Source organism: Mauremys mutica, chromosome 3, assembly GCF_020497125.1.
Source record: "Mauremys mutica isolate MM-2020 ecotype Southern chromosome 3, ASM2049712v1, whole genome shotgun sequence".
NCBI lineage: Eukaryota > Metazoa > Chordata > Testudines > Geoemydidae > Mauremys > Mauremys mutica.
The window spans coordinates 40,663,937-40,681,235 of NC_059074.1; the positions used below are offsets into that span (position 1 = coordinate 40,663,937).

A 17,299-nucleotide genomic window follows, 5' to 3' on the forward strand; every position below is an offset into this window, starting at 1 on the left:
GCACAGTCAAATGTCCTTATTGCAGTTAAAGTACCCACTGAATATAGTTGGGGAAGAGGGGGTTAAAGCTGAAAACACTGTTTTAATTTCAGCTTCCAACCTCTGAAATAGGGAAATTTTTAATATCCCAATTAAATAGAAGTGACTGAATATCAGTACTTTAAGAAATCTTTCCTCTGTTATTAAAACCAAAAATCTGTTTTGGCTATTTTAATCTCATAGACTCATAGATTTTAAGGTCAGAAGGGACCTGCATGATAATCTAGTCTGACCTCCTGGGCCTTGCAGAGCACAGAACCTCACCCACTCACTTCTGTAACAGACCCCTAACATCTCTGGCTGAGTTACTGAAGTCCTCAAATCATTATTTAAAGATTTCAACTACAGACAATCCATCATTTACAGTACTTTAAACCTGCAAGTGACCGGTGCCCCATGTTGCAGATGAAAGCAAAACACCCTCAGGGTCTCTGCCAATCTGATCCAATGGAAAATTCCTTTCCAATTCCAAATCTAATTAGACCCAGCCTTAGATTTCCCAGTGATTTCCTCATTTTTCATGGCTAGATCACTTAGTTTTATTTTCTATAAAATAATAATAAATAAGATCAAGAGCTGTTTACAACAAAATTAACCTTAAGGTGCATTTGTACTCTGAAAACTGATTAACAATGACAATGTTTTCTCATGTTTACAGAGTCTCAATTTCCATATCATGTGTGCTTGCTTTACAAGTCGGAAGATATTATGCAACTGGCAATTCTACAAACTCAACCTGAGAATCTGGACTTAAACTGGGTTCTTTCCTTTTCACATTCGCATTCCATAAGTAACCTGGGCTCAAAGTGACTGTGTAACTATTGTCTTCAGGTGTAACTTGATTGGCCGTGTCACTGGAGCTTAGAAAACAACTATACTAAATGAAGCAGAAGAGCGAGAGAAAGTTGGATTCTTTCTAAGATGTGCTTGTTCTGGAGTGTTATTAAGAATAAAAGTAGTCAAAACTTTTTTTCGTTGCTAAACTGAATCTTTATATGCAAGGAACAGATATGACGGATTAGAAAATACCACTTTACACAGTCCCTTTTCAATATCCAACCACACTTTAAGGACTTATTTGAGAAGGTTTTTGTTTTGTTTTTGTGGGTTTTTTTAAAAAAGTAATACTGGCTTAAAATTTCAGAGTGCTGCTATTGGTTATCCAGCACTTCACTTTAACCCCAATCAGTTACTTAATTTTGATTTATACAGAAAAATCAGTCATAAGTATTAAAAGAAGCTTTGGACTGATTTTTTCTCTACAAAATGAAATTTAGTTGAATCAGAGGAGGAATTACAGTGCAATAGATATTATGCATATAGCACTGATCACAGTTTAAAGTGCCAAATTATACCTAAGAGGGGAAAAAATTCAAAACCTTTTAATTACTTTCTACAGTAAAAGGCTGTTATTCCAACAACATTTATTGTGGCTGTCCCCCAATATGTACAGGAGATTGCCCAGCCTAGTAGAGCAGGCCCTACACGTTTTAAGTTGAAAGCTTAAATAAGAGATCAAATCTGAAGAATGCAAATTTAATAGTTTCAAAAATATAACCATTTAGCTTTCAGAAACTTTCAATAGATTAGTAATTTTTTTTTCTAAATTGGTTCTTTAGGTCCTACCTTTACTAACTCCAGTGATCCTGCAGCCATTATCCTCAGCTTGCGGATTTTCTTATTCATTTGCCACTACGTTTTACTTACCCTTTTGATTTTGGAGCTTTGCATCCTGCTAGCAATTGTTGTTCATCATCTTTATTGAACATAGAGGTCACTTCTTTCCAACCCCGAAAACTTGCACTCTGAACCTACAAAAGGTAGTAAAAATACCAGTGAAAATGCATTAAAAACTTACTCCCAGGGCTTGAAAAGCCCACACCCTATGGCAAGTATAAATTAATCTTTTCCAGGCAGTTACCATCAGCTTACACAGAATGTCTTTCTCCTCCTTCCTCCCAATCATCCTTCTGAGAGAAAGGCATTTCTTAAAGACGTATCCTGGGCCAGATTCACTGGTCCATTAAAGCTACTTTGCACCTTAAAACCAGCTGACCTGGCCAGGGAGGACAAAAGTAGTAGCTCCTATGACCCTCTGTGACAGACTCAGTCACAGAGATCCCCTTGGGACTGCCACCTGATGTGCTGAAATTACCTCTGAGCCTGTTTTCCCTGCCAGCTTGGGACTCCAGAACCCTGCCTTGTTGAGCCAGGCACACTAGCCTGCAGCAACACAGACCCAGGGCCTGGGCCGCACCCCCAAAGCTGCAGACTTTAACTAAAAACAGCTCAGCAGGTTACCTTTCTCCAGCACCCAGACACCCTGCTCCCAATGGGATCCAAACCTCCAAATAAATCCGTTTTACTCTGTATAAAGCTTATACAGAGTAAATTCATAAACTGTAGGCCCTTTATATCACTGATAGACAGATTTGCACTGCTGTTTGCTCCCCCAGGTATTAATCACTTACTCTGGGTTTATTAATAAACAAAAGTGATTCTATTAAGTATAAAAAGTAGGATTTAAGAGGTTTCAAGTAATAACAGACAGAACAAAGCAAGTCACCAAGCAAAATGAAACAAAACACACAAGTCTAAGCATAATACATTAAGAAACTGATTACAGGTAATATCTCACCCTCAAAGATGTTCCAACAAGCTTCTTTCACAGACTAGACTCCTTCCTAGTCTGGGCCCAATCCTTTCCCCAGTACAGTCCTTTTTAGTTCCAGCAGGTGGTATTTCAGATGGTAAGCAGGGGTTCTCTCATGACTGGCAGGCCCTTTTGTCCTGCTCCACCCCCTTTTATAGCTTTGGCACAAGGCAGGAATCTTTTGGCTCTCTGGGTCCCCACCCCACCTTCTAAATGGAAAAATACTAGATTTAAGATGGATTTCAGTATCAGGTGACATGGTCACATGTCACTATAAGACCCCTTGTCTCCATTCTTCCTGGGTTAGCCCACACATACACAGGAAGGCTTTCAAATAACTATGGCTATTTACAATTGATTGTTTCTGGAGCACCCTTAATGGCCTCCACTTAATATGTTTACATCAGTGATACAAGTTTATATCTTATTCTCCTAACTCCAGATATAGAAATAATACATGCAAACAAATAGGATGAACACACTTCGTAGATTACAAGCTTTCTAATGACACCATACAGGGGGTTTTAGCGTAAAGCATATTCCAGTTATGTCATATTCATAAGCATATTTCCATAAAATATATGGAGTGCAACGTTACAGCCTCCATCCTGCTTCTTTTTTTCTGGCACAATGAGAGTGCCTAGAGTGTTTACATCCGGGCATTCACAGCTACCAGACCCCTTTTTTGGGGCCTGAGGCTCTTTTATGCCAGAGACATAGCCCAGCAGTCTCATGGCCTTAGGATTTGGGGAATGCAAAGACAGTTTAAAGCCACCTCTGTTAACCTTTCTCCATCTGTGCTGTGGTCCTGCACAGACACAACAAAGAATGGCTCTTAGCCCTTTGGTTGTGAAGATAATCTTCCAAACATGACCACTGTGTGAAATGATGTCTTCCCAAGTCTGCAAATAGACAGCTCCAGGACCTCTGCCGCTATTCAGAGCTTTCCTGAGCTGGAATATAGTAAAAACTGACCAGTCCTCTTAGTTTTCACTGCTACTTTTTAAAATCCTGTGGCCAGCAATGAAATTGACATGAATCAGGTTATTTTCACTCTGCTGTGGCTGCTTGGGAAAGCCCTTAAACATCAATGGAGGAAGACACTGGAGTTATTCACTGAGGAGGGCACAAAAAACAGGTCATGTAAGCAGCGAGGTAGAGGACCAGAGACAGCCTGTGCTCAGAAGCCAGGAGACTCTGTGGTTATAGGTTTATGGGAAGAGAGAGAGAGAATCATCTTCCCTTGCAGTAGCCAGAGGGGATTTGGAGGTAGCTTCAAATTTAGTCCACATCTAACTAGTCAGACATAGCTACAAAACAGACTCTAAACAGAATTCAAGAACAACACTCTAGTAGGAGTCCCAGCATACTCCTTTTCTCAGAAGAATGGAAGGGATCTCTCCAAGATATCATCATTCCCATTTTTCCATACTGGTCTTTGGGAGTAGACTTAGTCCTTTGGCTACAAGAAACCTGGCACATCTTCCAGTCCTATGTGGGAGTGCACAAGGGTACACAGATGAATGTGAAGAGGTGGGTAAGAAAGACTGGAATAAGTGTGGGTGAAGGGGAAAAAATACAGGAAACAAGGTGTGATGCTGTATGGAATCTGTGGAACACTTGAGGATATTATGAATATCAATACTGTAAAACTGTAATGAGTTGTTCCAGATGGGCCATGTAAGGTATCTGTAAAAATGTTATAATTTGCCAAATATTATAATCTCATTTATGTGTTTGTATCACCTTTGTATTATGAGTTAAAGAGATGTCTGTATTTCAAACTTGTACTATGCTTCTGGGTAACACCCTGCAGACCGTTTGGCATCAGCACTGCCTAGCCTGCTTAGTGGCCCATTAAGGCCCATCAGCTATAAAACTGGACTGAAGAACTTGTGGATCTAAATGCGGAGGAGGCCTGGAATTACTTCAAGTCAAAGTTGCAGAAACTATCAGAAGCCTGCATCCTAAGAAAGGGGGGAAAATCATAGGCAGGAGTTGTAGACCAAGCTGGATGAGCAAGCAACTCAGAGAGGTGATTAAGAAAAAGCAGAAAGCCTACAAGGAGTGGAAGATGGGAGGGATCAGCAAGGAAAGCTACCTTATTGAGGTCAGAACAAATAGGGCTAAAGTGAGAAAGGTGAAAAGCCATGTAGCCAAGGACCTTGCAAAGGTAATTAAAACCAATAGTAAAAGGTTTATAGCCATATAAATAAGAAGGAAACAAAGAAAGAAGAAGTGGGACCACTAAACACTGAGGATGCAGTGGAGGTTACGGATAATCTAGGCATGGCCCAATATCTAAATAAATACTTCGCCTCAGTCTTTAATGAGGCTAATGAGGAGCTTAGGGATAATGGCAGGATGACAAATGAGAATGAGGATATGGAGGTAGATATGACCACATCCGAGGTAGAAGCCAAACTCAAACATCTTAATGGGATTAAATCAGGGGGCCCAGATAATCTTCATCCTGGCACATGAAATGGCAAGCCCATTAGCAAGAATTTTTAATCAATCTGTAAACTCAGGGACTGTACCATATGACTGGAGAATTGCTAACATAGTACCTATTTTTAAGAAAGGGAAAAAAAGTGATTCAGGTAACTACAGGCCTGTTAGTTTGACATCTGTAGTATACAAAGCTTTGGAGAAAAATTTGAAGGAGAAAGTAGTTAAGGACATTTGTAATTGGGACAAAATACAACATGGTTTTACAAAAGGTAGATCATGCCAAGCCAAACCAACCTGATCTCCTTCTTTGAGAAGGTAACAGACTTTTTAAGACAAAGGAAATGCAGTAGATCTAATTTACCTCGACTTCAGTAAGGCATTTGATACGGTTCCACATGGGGAATTATTAGTTAATTGGGAAAGATGGAGATGAATATGAAAATTGAAAGGTGGATAAGGAACTGGTTAACAACAGGTCATACTGAAATGTGAACTCTCAGGCTGGAGGGAGGTTACTAGTGGAGTTCCTCAGGGATCAGTTTTGGAACCAATCTTATTTAATCTTTTTATTACTGACCTTGGCACAAAAAGTGGGAGTGTGGTAATAAAGTTTGCGGATGATACAAAGCTGGGAGGTATTGCCAATACAGAGAAGGATCTGGATATCATACAGGAAGATCTGGATGACTTTGTAAACTGGAGTAATAGTAATAGGATGAAATTTAATAGTGAAAAGTGCAAGAACTCTCTCTCCAGCCTGAGAGTTCACATTTCAGTATGACCTGTTGTAGCCTCCCGTTTAACCAGTTCCTTATCCACCTTTCAATTTTCATATTCATCTCCATCTTTCCCAATTTAACTAATAATTCCCCATGTGGAACCGTATGGGAGGAGCCTATACAGGAGAGATGGGCTCCACCTAAACCAAAGTGGAACCAGGCTGCTGGCACTAAACATTAAAAAGGTTGTAGAGCAGTTTTTAAACTAGGAGATGGGGGAAAGCCGACTGCTGCAGAGGAGCATGTGGATCGGACACAGACTTCTCTTAGGGGACAGTCTGATGATAGAGAATCTCCAGGTTATAGTCAGGAGCAGAGGACGGAAGAGGATAATGTAAAGGCCGGATCAGATGATAAACAGTCACATAAAAAAGAATCTGGCACATCAGAAAAGGGCAGACAAACAAACAGGGACAAGTTTTTAAAGTGCTTGTACACAAATGCTAGACGTCTAAATAATAAGATGGGTGAACTAGAGTGCCTTGTGATAAAGGAGGATATTGATATAATAGGCATCACAGAAACCTGGTGGACTGAGAGCAATCAATGGGACACAATCATTCCAGGGTACAAAATATATCGGAAGGACAGAACAGGTCGTGCAGGGGGAGGAGTGGCACTATATGTGAAAGAAAATGTAGATTCAAATGAAGTAAAAATCTTAAGCGAATCCACATGTTCCATAGAATCTCTATGGATAGAAATTTCATGCTCTAATAAAAATATAACATTAGGGATCTATTATCGACCACCTGACCAGGACAGTAATAGTGATGATGAAATGCTAAGGGAAATTAGAGAGGCTATCAAAATTAAGAACCCAATAATAGTGGGGGATTTCAATTATCCCCATATTGACTGGGAACATTTCACTTCAGGACGAAATGCAGAGATAAAATTTCTCGATACTTTAAATGACTGCTTCATGGAGCAACTGGTACGGGAACCCACAAGGGGAGAGGCAACTCTAGATTTAATCCTGAGTGGAGCGCAGGAGCTGGTCCAAGAGGTAACTATAGCAGGACCGCTTGGAAATAGTGACCATAATACAATAGCATTCAACATCCCTCTGGTGGGAAGAACACCTCAACAGCCCAACACTGTGGCATTTAATTTCAAAAGGGGGAACTATACAAAAATGAGGGGGTTAGTTAAACAAAAGTTAAAAGGTACAGTGACTAAAGTGAAATCCCTGCAAGTTGCATGGGTGCTTTTTAAAGACACCATAATAGAGGCCCAACTTCAATGTATACCCCAAATTAAGAAACACAGTAAAAGAACTAAAAAAGAGCCACCATGGCTTAACAACCATGTAAAAGAAGAAGTGAGAGATAAAAAGACTTCCTTTAAAAAGTGGAAGTCAAATCCTAGTGAGGCAAATAGAAAGGAGCACAAACTCTGCCAATTTAAGTGCAAGACTGTAATAAGAAAAGCCAAAGAGGAGTTTGAAGAATGGCTAGCCAAAAACTCCAAAGGTAATAACAAAATGGTTTTTAAGTACATCAGAAGCAGGAAGCCTGCTAAACAACCAGTGAGGCCCCTTGACGATCGAAATACAAAAGGAGCGCTTAAAGACGATAAAGTCATTGCGGAGAAACTAAATGGATTCATTGCTTCAGTCTTCACAGCTGAGGATGTTAGGGAGATTCTCAAACCTGAGCTGGCTTATGTAGGTGACAAATCTGAGGAACTGTCACAGACTGAAGTGTCACTAGAGGAGGTTTTGGAATTAATTGATAAATTCAACATTAACAAGTCACCGGGACCAGATGTCATTCACCCAAGAGTTCTGAAAGAACTCAAATGTGAAGTTGCGGAACTATTAACTAAGGTTTGTAACCTGTCCTTTAAATCGGCTTCGGTACCCAATGACTGGAAGTTAGCTAATGTAACGCCAATATTTAAAAAGGGCTCTAGAGGTGATCCCAGCAAATACAGACCGGTAAGTCTAACGTCGGTAAAAGGCAAATTAGTCGAAACAATAGTTAAGAATAAAATTGTCAGACACATAGAAAAACAAACTGTTGAGCAATAGTCAACATGGTTTCTGTAAAGGGAAATCGTGTCTTACTAATCTATTAGAGGTTTCAGAGTAGCAGCCGTGTTAGTCTGTATCCGCAAAAAACAGGAGTACTTGTGGCACCTTAAAGACTAACAAATTTATTTTAGCATGAGCTTTCGTGAGCTAAAGCTCACTTCTTCGGATGCATCACGAAAGCTCATGCTAATCTATTAGAGTTCTTTGAAGGGGTCAACAAACATGTGGACAAGGGGGATCCAGTGGACATAGTGTACTTAGATTTCCAGAAAGCCTTTGACAAGGTCCCTCACCAAAGGCTCTAATGTAAATTAAGCTGTCATGGGATAAAAGGGAAGGTCCTTTCATGGATTGAGAACTGGTTAAAAGACAGGGAACAAAGGGTAGGAATTAATGGTAAATTCTCAGAATGGAGAGGAGTAACTAGTGGTGTTCCCCAAGGGTCAGTCCTAGGACCAATCCTATTCAATTTATTCATAAATGATCTGAAGAAAGGGATAAACAGTGAGGTGGCAAAGTTTGCAGATGATACTAAACTACTCAAGATAGTTAAGACCAAAGCAGATTGTGAAGAACTTCAAAAAGATCTCACAAAACTAAGTGATTGGGCAACAAAATGGCAAATGAAATTTAATGTGGATAAATGTAAAGTAATGCACATTGCAAAAAAATAACCCCAACTATACATACAATATGATGGGGGCTAGTTTAGCTACAACGAGTCAGGAAAAAGATCTTGGAGTCATCGTGGATAGTTCTCTGAAGATGTCCACACAGTGTGCAGAGGCGGTCAAAAAAGCAAACAGGATGTTAGTAATCATTAAAAGGGGGATAGAGAATAAGACTGAGAATATATCATTGCCCTTATATAAATCCATGGTACGCCCACATCTCAAATACTGTGTACAGATGTGGTCTCTTCACCTCAAAAAAGATATTCTAGCACTAGAAAAAGTTCAGAAAAGGGCAACTAAAATGATTAGGGGTTTGGAGAGGGTCCCATACGAGGAAAGATTAAAGAGGCTAGGACTCTTCAGCTTGGAAAAGAGGAGACTAAGGGGGGATATGATAGAGGTATATAAAATCATGAGTGATGTTGAGAAAGTGGATAAGGAAAAGTTATTTACTTATTCCCATAATACAAGAACTAGGGGTCACCAAATGAAATTAATAGGCAGCAGGTTTAAAACAAATAAAAGGAAGTTCTTCGTGCAGCGCACAGTCAATTTGTGGAACTCCTTACCTGAGGAGGTTGTGAAGGCTAGGACTATAACAGTGTTTAAAAGGGAACTGGATAAATTCATGGTGGCTAAGTCCATAAATGGCTATTAGCCAGGATGGGTAAGAATGGTGTCCCTAGCCTCTGTTCGTCAGAGGATGGAGATGGATGGCAGGAGAGAGATCACTTGATAATTGCCTGTTAGGTTCACTCCCTCTGGGGCACCTGGCATTGGCCACTGTCGGTAGACAGATACTGGGCTAGATGGACCTTTGGTCTGATCCGGTACAGCCGTTCTTATGTTCTTATGTAAAGTCATGCATTTAGAGATTAATAACAAGAATTTTTGTTATAAGCGGGGGACTCATCAGTTGGAAGTAACAGAGGAGGAGTAAGACTTCGGAGTATTGGTTGATCACAGGATGACTATGAGCCGCCAATGTGATATGACCGTGAAAAAAGCTAATATGGTCTTGGGATGCATTAGGTGAGGTATTTCCAATAGAGATAAGGAGGTGTTATTACCGTTATACAAGGCACTGGTGAGACCTCATCTGGAATCCTGTGTGCAGTTCTGGTCTCCCATGTTTCAGAAGGATGAATTCAAACTGGAACAGGTACAGAAAAGGGCTACTAGGATGATCCGAGGAATGGAAAACCTGTCTTATGAAAGGAGACTCAAAGAGCTTGGCTTGTTTAGCCTAACCAAAAGAAGGCTAAGGGGAGATATGATTGCTCTCTATAAATATATCAGAGGGATAAATACCAGGGAGGTAGAGGAGTTATTTAAGTTCAGTACTAATGTGGACACAAGAACAAATGGATATAAATTGGCCATCAGAAGACTTGAAATTAGATGAAGGCTTCTAACCATCAGAGGAGTGAAGTTCTGGAACAGCTTTCCAAGGGGAGCAGTGAGGGCAAAAGACATATCTGGCTTCAAGACTAATCTTGATAAGTTTATGGAGGGGATGGTATGATGGTATACCCCAATTTTGGCAATTAATTGATTTTTGACTATCAGCGGTAAATATCCCCAATGGCCTGTGATGGGATTTTAGATGGGGTGGGATCTGAGTTACTACAGAAAATTCTTTCCTGGGTGTCTGGCTGGTGAGTCTTGCCCACATGCTCAGGGTTTAGCTGATCGCCATGTTTGGGGTCGGGAAGGAATTTTTCTCCAGGGCAGATTGATAGAGGCCCTTGGGTTTTTTCGCCTTCCTCTGCAGCATGGGGCACAGGTCACTTGCTGGAGGATTCTCTGCACCTTGAAGTCTTTAAACCATTTTTTGAGGACTTCAATAGCTCAGACATAGGTTAGGGGTTTATTACAAGAGTGGGTGGGTGAGATTCTGTGGCCTGCGTTGTGCAGGAGGTCAGACTAGTCTATCATAATGGTCCCTTCTGACCTTAAAGTCTATGACTCTAATTGACCCATTGAGAGAAGGCAGATACACCTTATGCCTCAGCAAAACATGCAGAGGCAAGCCTATGGACAGAACTCTAAGGCTTTCAAGCCATGTGCTGGGCAGCTTGTGCTTGAAACAAAGGAAGCACAGGCCACATGGCAAAAGACTATAAAAGGCAGCTGCATCTTCTCCATTTGCCTTCAATTCTGCTTTTTACCTCTGGAGGAACTTTGCTACAAACTGAAGCTCTGAACAAAGGACTGAATGACCCATCCAAGTTGTGAATGTATTCCAGAGGGACTTTCACGCCAGCAAACTCACCAACACTGCTAGGAACCTGATATATGGACTTTGAAGTCTTTGTATGTATGTGACTGTTTTACCATTTACCATTTCTCTTTTTGTTCTTTCTTTTTTCTTTATAATAAACTTTTAGTTTTAGACACTAAAGGATTGGCTGGCAGCATGGTATTTTGGGTAAGATCCAAACCTATATTGACCTGGTAATGTGGCTGACCCTTTGAGGTCAGAAGAACATTTTGTATATGTGAGCAGTGTTTTTAAAACAACTTTACTGGACCTACGTGGTGACTGGGAGCCAGAGAACTGAAATTCAATAAAGGGGTCTGTGTGGTTTCTTTTTTTGCTTCTTGATAACCAGTGCGGGGAATCAGAAGCAGAGTTTGTGACTGGTTGAGGAGAATAATTTTGGTGTTACCCACCAGTCTTGGGAGTATCTGCCCTCCCTTTTGCGACTTGTCCTGACCTTGGCATTTCCAGTGAGGGCTGCCCTAGGAACCCCAAGTCACACAAGGTAGAGAACAAAATGTCAGAGAAGGGAGAAAGAAAATTATTACAATAGCCCTTTATCTTTTATAATATGATCTAATTATAGCCAAATGGCAGTCTAACCCATATGAAATCATGTAATCCAGCCTAAATTACAAGTGTCTTAAAGAGGAAGTATAGGGATTAAAACAAGAATTTTGCAGACTTAGCTTCAAACTCACCTTTTATCAGCACTATTCCTTAATTCAGAATTGAGATGTGCAGCTGTAACTTCTGCATCCCTAACCTGCCTTGCACTGTTTTGAGAACTCCTCCAGCAATGCCTCTAGCATGATAACCCAGACCAAAGAAAAAATGTTCCGAAGTTGTAATTTTCCCAGTGAAAGCCTGGTAATCTCTTCTGTGTTTTATATTCAATTTAAAATATCTAAATTAATTTCACTGAACTTGATACCGATTTAAAGATCTCCATTTGGAATAACTAACAGGTCTAGTACTCCAAACCAATAAAATGTATAGGTCTGCAGATGCACTTAAGAGAAAGAATGAACAGCCAATCTCCTATCTGTCATGGTGTTATTCAATAAGAACATAATATCCTCTTCAGAGAGCTATTCCTTCAATACATAGCAATTTACATATTTACAAAAAAAAAGGGGGTGCCTTCAACACAAGCCTATGCTCTTGGCAGATATATAGCTATGGTAATAGTGCTGTAGCAGAAGTCTTTCCAAAATTATTTACTATACTTCCTACCCCTTAATGGAAACTTCTAAAGCTTATTCAGAATTTCCAAATTTAAAACTTCCAGTTCAATTTATAGAAGAGTCTTAACATCCAAAGCAGCATGAATACAACTTTTACTGAAAGTTAAACATGCTGTACATTATCTTTGACTAGGTCTTCTCTCTAGGTCCTCGCACCCACGCTATGTCTAAATCTGGCAGATAGAATGGATAGAAATTCTATATTTGAATAATAAGAATATAGCAGTAGGAATATACTACCAACCACCACACCAGGATGGTGATGGTGACAGTGAAATGCTCCAGAAGATTAGAGAGGCTATAAAAATTGAAAACTCAATAACAACGGGGGATTTCAACTATCCCCATATTGATTGGCTACATGTCACCTCTGGACAAGATGCAGGGATAATATTTCTAGACACCATTAATGACTACTTCTTGGAGAAACTGGTCCTGGAACTCACAAAGGGAAAGGCAATTCTTGATTTATTCCTAAGTGGGGCACAGGATCTGGTTCAAGAGGTGAATATATCTGAGCCATTTGGTAATAGCGACCATAATATAATTAAATTTAACATCCTTGTGGGAGGGGATGCCAAAGAAGTTAACCACAGTAGCACTTAACTTCAGAAAGGGAAACTAGACAAAAATGAGAAATCTTTTAATTTCGTTTAACATGCTACGGTCACAAAAGTGAAATGCCTGCAAGCTGCATGGAAATTTTTTAAAAACATCATTATAGAGACTCAAACAAAATATATATCCCCAAATTAAAAAACAATAATAAGAGGACCATGGCTAAAAAACAAAGTAAAAGAAGTGATTAGAGGCAAAAAGGCATCCTTTAAAAATTGGAATTAAAATGTTACTGAGGAAAAAAGAAAGAATCACAAACTCTGGCAAGTAAAGTGTACAAGTATAATTAGGAAGGCCAAAAAAGAATTTGAAGAGCAACTAGCCAAAGATTCAAAAACTAACAGCAATTATATATATATATATATAAATAAGTACATCAGAAGCAGGAGACCTACCAAATAATCAGTGGGGCCACTGCACATTTGAGGTGCTAAAGCAGCTCTCAAGGAAGAAAAGGCCATTGCAGAGAACCTAAATGAATTCTTTGCATCAGAATACACTGCAGAGGGTGTGAGGGAAATTCCCACATCTGAGCCATTTCTTTTAGGTGACAAATCTGAGGAACTGTCTCAGATTGAGGTGTCAATAGAGAAGGTTTTGGAACAAACTGATACATTAAACAGTATTATCTCAGGATCAGATGGGATTCACCCAAGAGTTCTGAAGGAACTCAACTATGCAACTGCAGAACTACTACGTGTGGTATGTTACTTATTACTTAAATCAATTTCTCTACCAGATGACTGGAGGATAGCTAATGTGTCACCAATATTTTAAAAAGGCTTCAAAGGCAATCCTCGCAATTACAGGCCAGTAAGCCTAACTTCAGTCACGGGCAAATTGGTAGAAACTATAGTAAACTATAAAATTATGAAACACATAGATGAACGTGATTTGTTGGGGGAAAGGAAGGGGGAAGAGTCAACATGGAAATCATACCTCACCAATCTACTAGAATTCTTTGAGAGAGTCAAACATGCGGACAAGGGTGATCCAGTGGATATAGTGTACTTGAACTTTCAGAAAACCTCACTAAAGGCTCTTAAGCAAACTAAGCAGTCCTGGGATAAGAGGGAAGGTCCTCTCATGGATCAGTAACTGGATAAATGATAGGAAACAAAGGGTAGAAATAAATGGTCAGTTTTCAGAATTGAAAGAGGTAAAGAGTGGTGTCTCCCAGGGGTCTGTACTAGGACCAGTACTGTTCAACATATTCATAAATGATCTAGAAAAAGGAGTAAACAACGAGATCTACCCCACAATGAAGATAGAGGTAAGAAACCGTTTTCAGGCTCTCTGCACAAGTACTATGGCGGAGAATGGTTTGGGAGAGTCATTTGAGGGAAGGGATCAGAAGGACACCCCATCGACCAGAAGGCATGGAATGCATTGTCCTAGGGATGGGGGTTCCACCACCACCACTTCCAAGAAGAGATGACGGATGGTCAGGGACTTGCTCCTAAGGGGGACGGAGTCATCCATCCGCCATCCAGACCAGAAGCTGGAAGTGGACAACAGGGGATGGACCACTCAATGATTGTCGGTTCTGTTCATTCCCTCTGAAGCACTAGGCATTGATCACTGTTGGAAGACAGGCTACTGGGCTAGATGGACCATTGGTCTGACCCAGTATGGATGTTCTTATGTGCTAATCATCTCTAAGATATATCCTTTCCTATGCACACAACTAAAACTCTCATTCAAGCTCTCACCATTTACATCTCAATTACTGCAACATCCTTCTCTCATCCTTCACAAATACAACCTTGCCCAGCTCATATCCATTCAGAATACTTCTGCAAAGATCATTTCCCTACCCCATTACTTTCACCATGTCACCTCTCTCTTTGCCAGAGTCCACTGCCCCTCCACCACCCGCTATCACATCAAGAATAAGATGTTTGTTTTCATTTGCAAGACTCTTCCTAGCCTATCCCACCCTACCTATCATCTCTCATTTGTTATATGGAAGTCAACCCTCACCTACAATTGGGCCATGATCTCAGCCTCTATTGCCCACTTGTTAAATTTTCTAGAAGCACCTTCGTACTTTCTCCCTTACTGACCCTCATATTTGGGAGGAGCTCCCGGTTAGAGTTACCACCTTTCTAATTGCTGGTAACCAGACCCCTGAGCCCTCTGCTCCCACCCCGCCTCTTCCCCAGACTCCACCCTTCTCACCCTATTCCCCCAAAGCCCCGCCTCTGCTCTGCCTCTCCCACAAAGACCCCATCCCCATTGCTCGCTCCTCTCTCTCCCTCCCCAATGGATTGTCTCAAGGAGCTTGCCTGCAGGCAGGAGGCAGCCCCAGCTGAGCTGGGGCTGGCACAGGTTAATGACCCAGCACCTGCCCCCCACTCCATGGTAACCAGACTTTTGGTTCGAATTCCATTTAAGGTTTCCAGGTTCCCTTTTTGACCGGACTTTCCAGTCAAAAACCAGGCACCTGGCAACTCTAAATGGCACCTGGACACAGAAGCCAAAAACTGGACTGTCTGGGTAGCAACCCTATTCCCAGTAAACATCTGCAATACTCAAGTATCAGAGGGGTAGCCATGTTAGTCTGGATCTGTAAAAGCAGCAAAGAGTCCTGTGGCACCTTATAGACTAACAGATGTATTGGAGCATGAGCTTTCGTGGGTGAATACCCACTTCGTCAGATGCATGTGATACTAACTCATGATTCTCCTTAAAAACTCTCCTCAAAACTCTCCTTTGCCATGATGCCTACAAAAAACTTGACAACAGTTAGGCTGCTGGTGCACTGAGACCACAGCCTATCACGCTGACCAACAGCGTCTTATAGTTTCCTCGTACCACCCCCCAGGTATGTCTATATCCATCTGTTTCTTTCTTGTCTTGGCTTTGTAAGCTTCTTGGAGCAGGGAGAGTCTTTTTCTTGTGTGTCTGAACAGATCCTAGCAAAATGGAGTCCTGCTCCATCACTAGGGTTCCTAGGTGCTACAATAATATAAATAATAAATAAATAAATAAATAGTGTGAGCAAAAGAGGAATCCCTAAAAGCCATTAGGATTAAAAAGTTTCACACACACAAACTTCATTTAATGACAGTTAAATTTGAATCAGGACACATCTCACCAATTCAAAACCTGAAAAGCATGGAAATAAGTTAACAGTAAAGTCTCCTGTGTTCCTTGACATTTTCACATTGTCTACCTCTCGCTCAGTAATATTCCCCAACCCTCCAAAAGGCCTTCACTTTCAACTCCAACAAAAACCAAAAAACAATGCATACTTCAACTTCCTCAAACTCACACTTTAGCGTAACACCTTAACAGTGACCTCAAATGCTGTTGCACTGATGCTCTCTCCCCCATGTGCTGACTGACTGTTTTCTCCAAGCCCTTCCCACCCTTCCTTCATGCTCTTCCTCCCTCTCCTTCCCATTATTTCTCTGTCTAGCTAATTTCTTCCTAATACAACCTCACTGGAAGCATTGAAATAACAAACCAAAAAGTTGTGGAACTAACATGACATTTGCAACCAATTCATTGTGTATTCTGCTTGAAAGTTCTATCCCTTTCTCCTACCCTATGTATGACTTTTCTATTTACATTGTAAGTGCTTTGGGGCAGGACTGTCTCTTGTTCTGTGTCTGTACAGTGCCTATTACTCTGGGAGCCTGTTCTCAACTGGACCCTGGACACTATTGTAATAAACATGATTCATAACTGTATCAACACATTCACTATCACACATTCCATTCATTTGGGAAGTTATTCTACCTTAACTTTAGTGAGATCATCGCTAGAGTGGTGCACTATCATCAGAGTATGACTAAATTGAAACACATACTGCTTTTCCTATCTCTTGGAAGTAGAAATACAAGGAATCTACAAGGCTTTTAATCTGTCACATTATTTCCATGGTTTTCAGGTTTTGAGTTCATGGGCTGTGTCCTAATGCAACCTTAACTGTCACTAAATGAAGATGGTGTATGTTTATTTCTTAGGTGTTTTATATATAAGACACACATTCATTCATACACGTGCACAGGCTTGAAGAACCTTAGTAGATAGTTCCAGGGTCAGGGAGGTGAGAGGAAGAGTTGACAAATGACTGAAATGTGAAAACACCTGCATTTTAATGTGTCAAAGCCACAATTTACACATAATAGTTCTTAAAACTACAAGTGTGTGTTACAGGGTGTTTTCTCATTGTGTGAATTAAATAAATCAGTTGTTTTTAAAAAGAAAACGTTATAAACATTTGTCACGTACAACCAGAACACCCCTTCACATAGGTCAACAGCAGGATTTGAACCATCAGACCAGAAATCTACCATTTGACCCACAAAAGTAATTGCTAGTCTCTACTTAGTTCAGCCACTAGCGCATGATTTTACGCACACTTTCCCAGTATATACATTTATTTTCTAGACAACAGTAGTATTCTGAAAGTCAGAAATTCTTAGTTCGGTACCAGGAGAAGTGTGTGGTTTAGCAGTTAGAGTCAAAACAACAAAATGTATTCAACTGCAGCTGGATAGCTAGGATTTGAGTCTATCACATT

General features: G+C 40.5%; 1 protein-coding gene across 2 annotated transcripts in view; it reads right to left on the bottom strand.

Annotated features, from left to right (window-relative positions):
- Positions 1-17,299, bottom strand: part of LOC123367538 (testis development related protein) — a 42,858-nt gene that overhangs the window by 5,360 nt on the left and 20,199 nt on the right. For both annotated transcript variants that reach the window (XM_045011852.1, XM_045011853.1), the window contains exon 4: positions 1,747-1,850. In XM_045011852.1, coding sequence (XP_044867787.1) covers positions 1,747-1,850 — 104 coding nt within the window. The remainder of the gene's footprint in view (positions 1-1,746; positions 1,851-17,299) is intronic.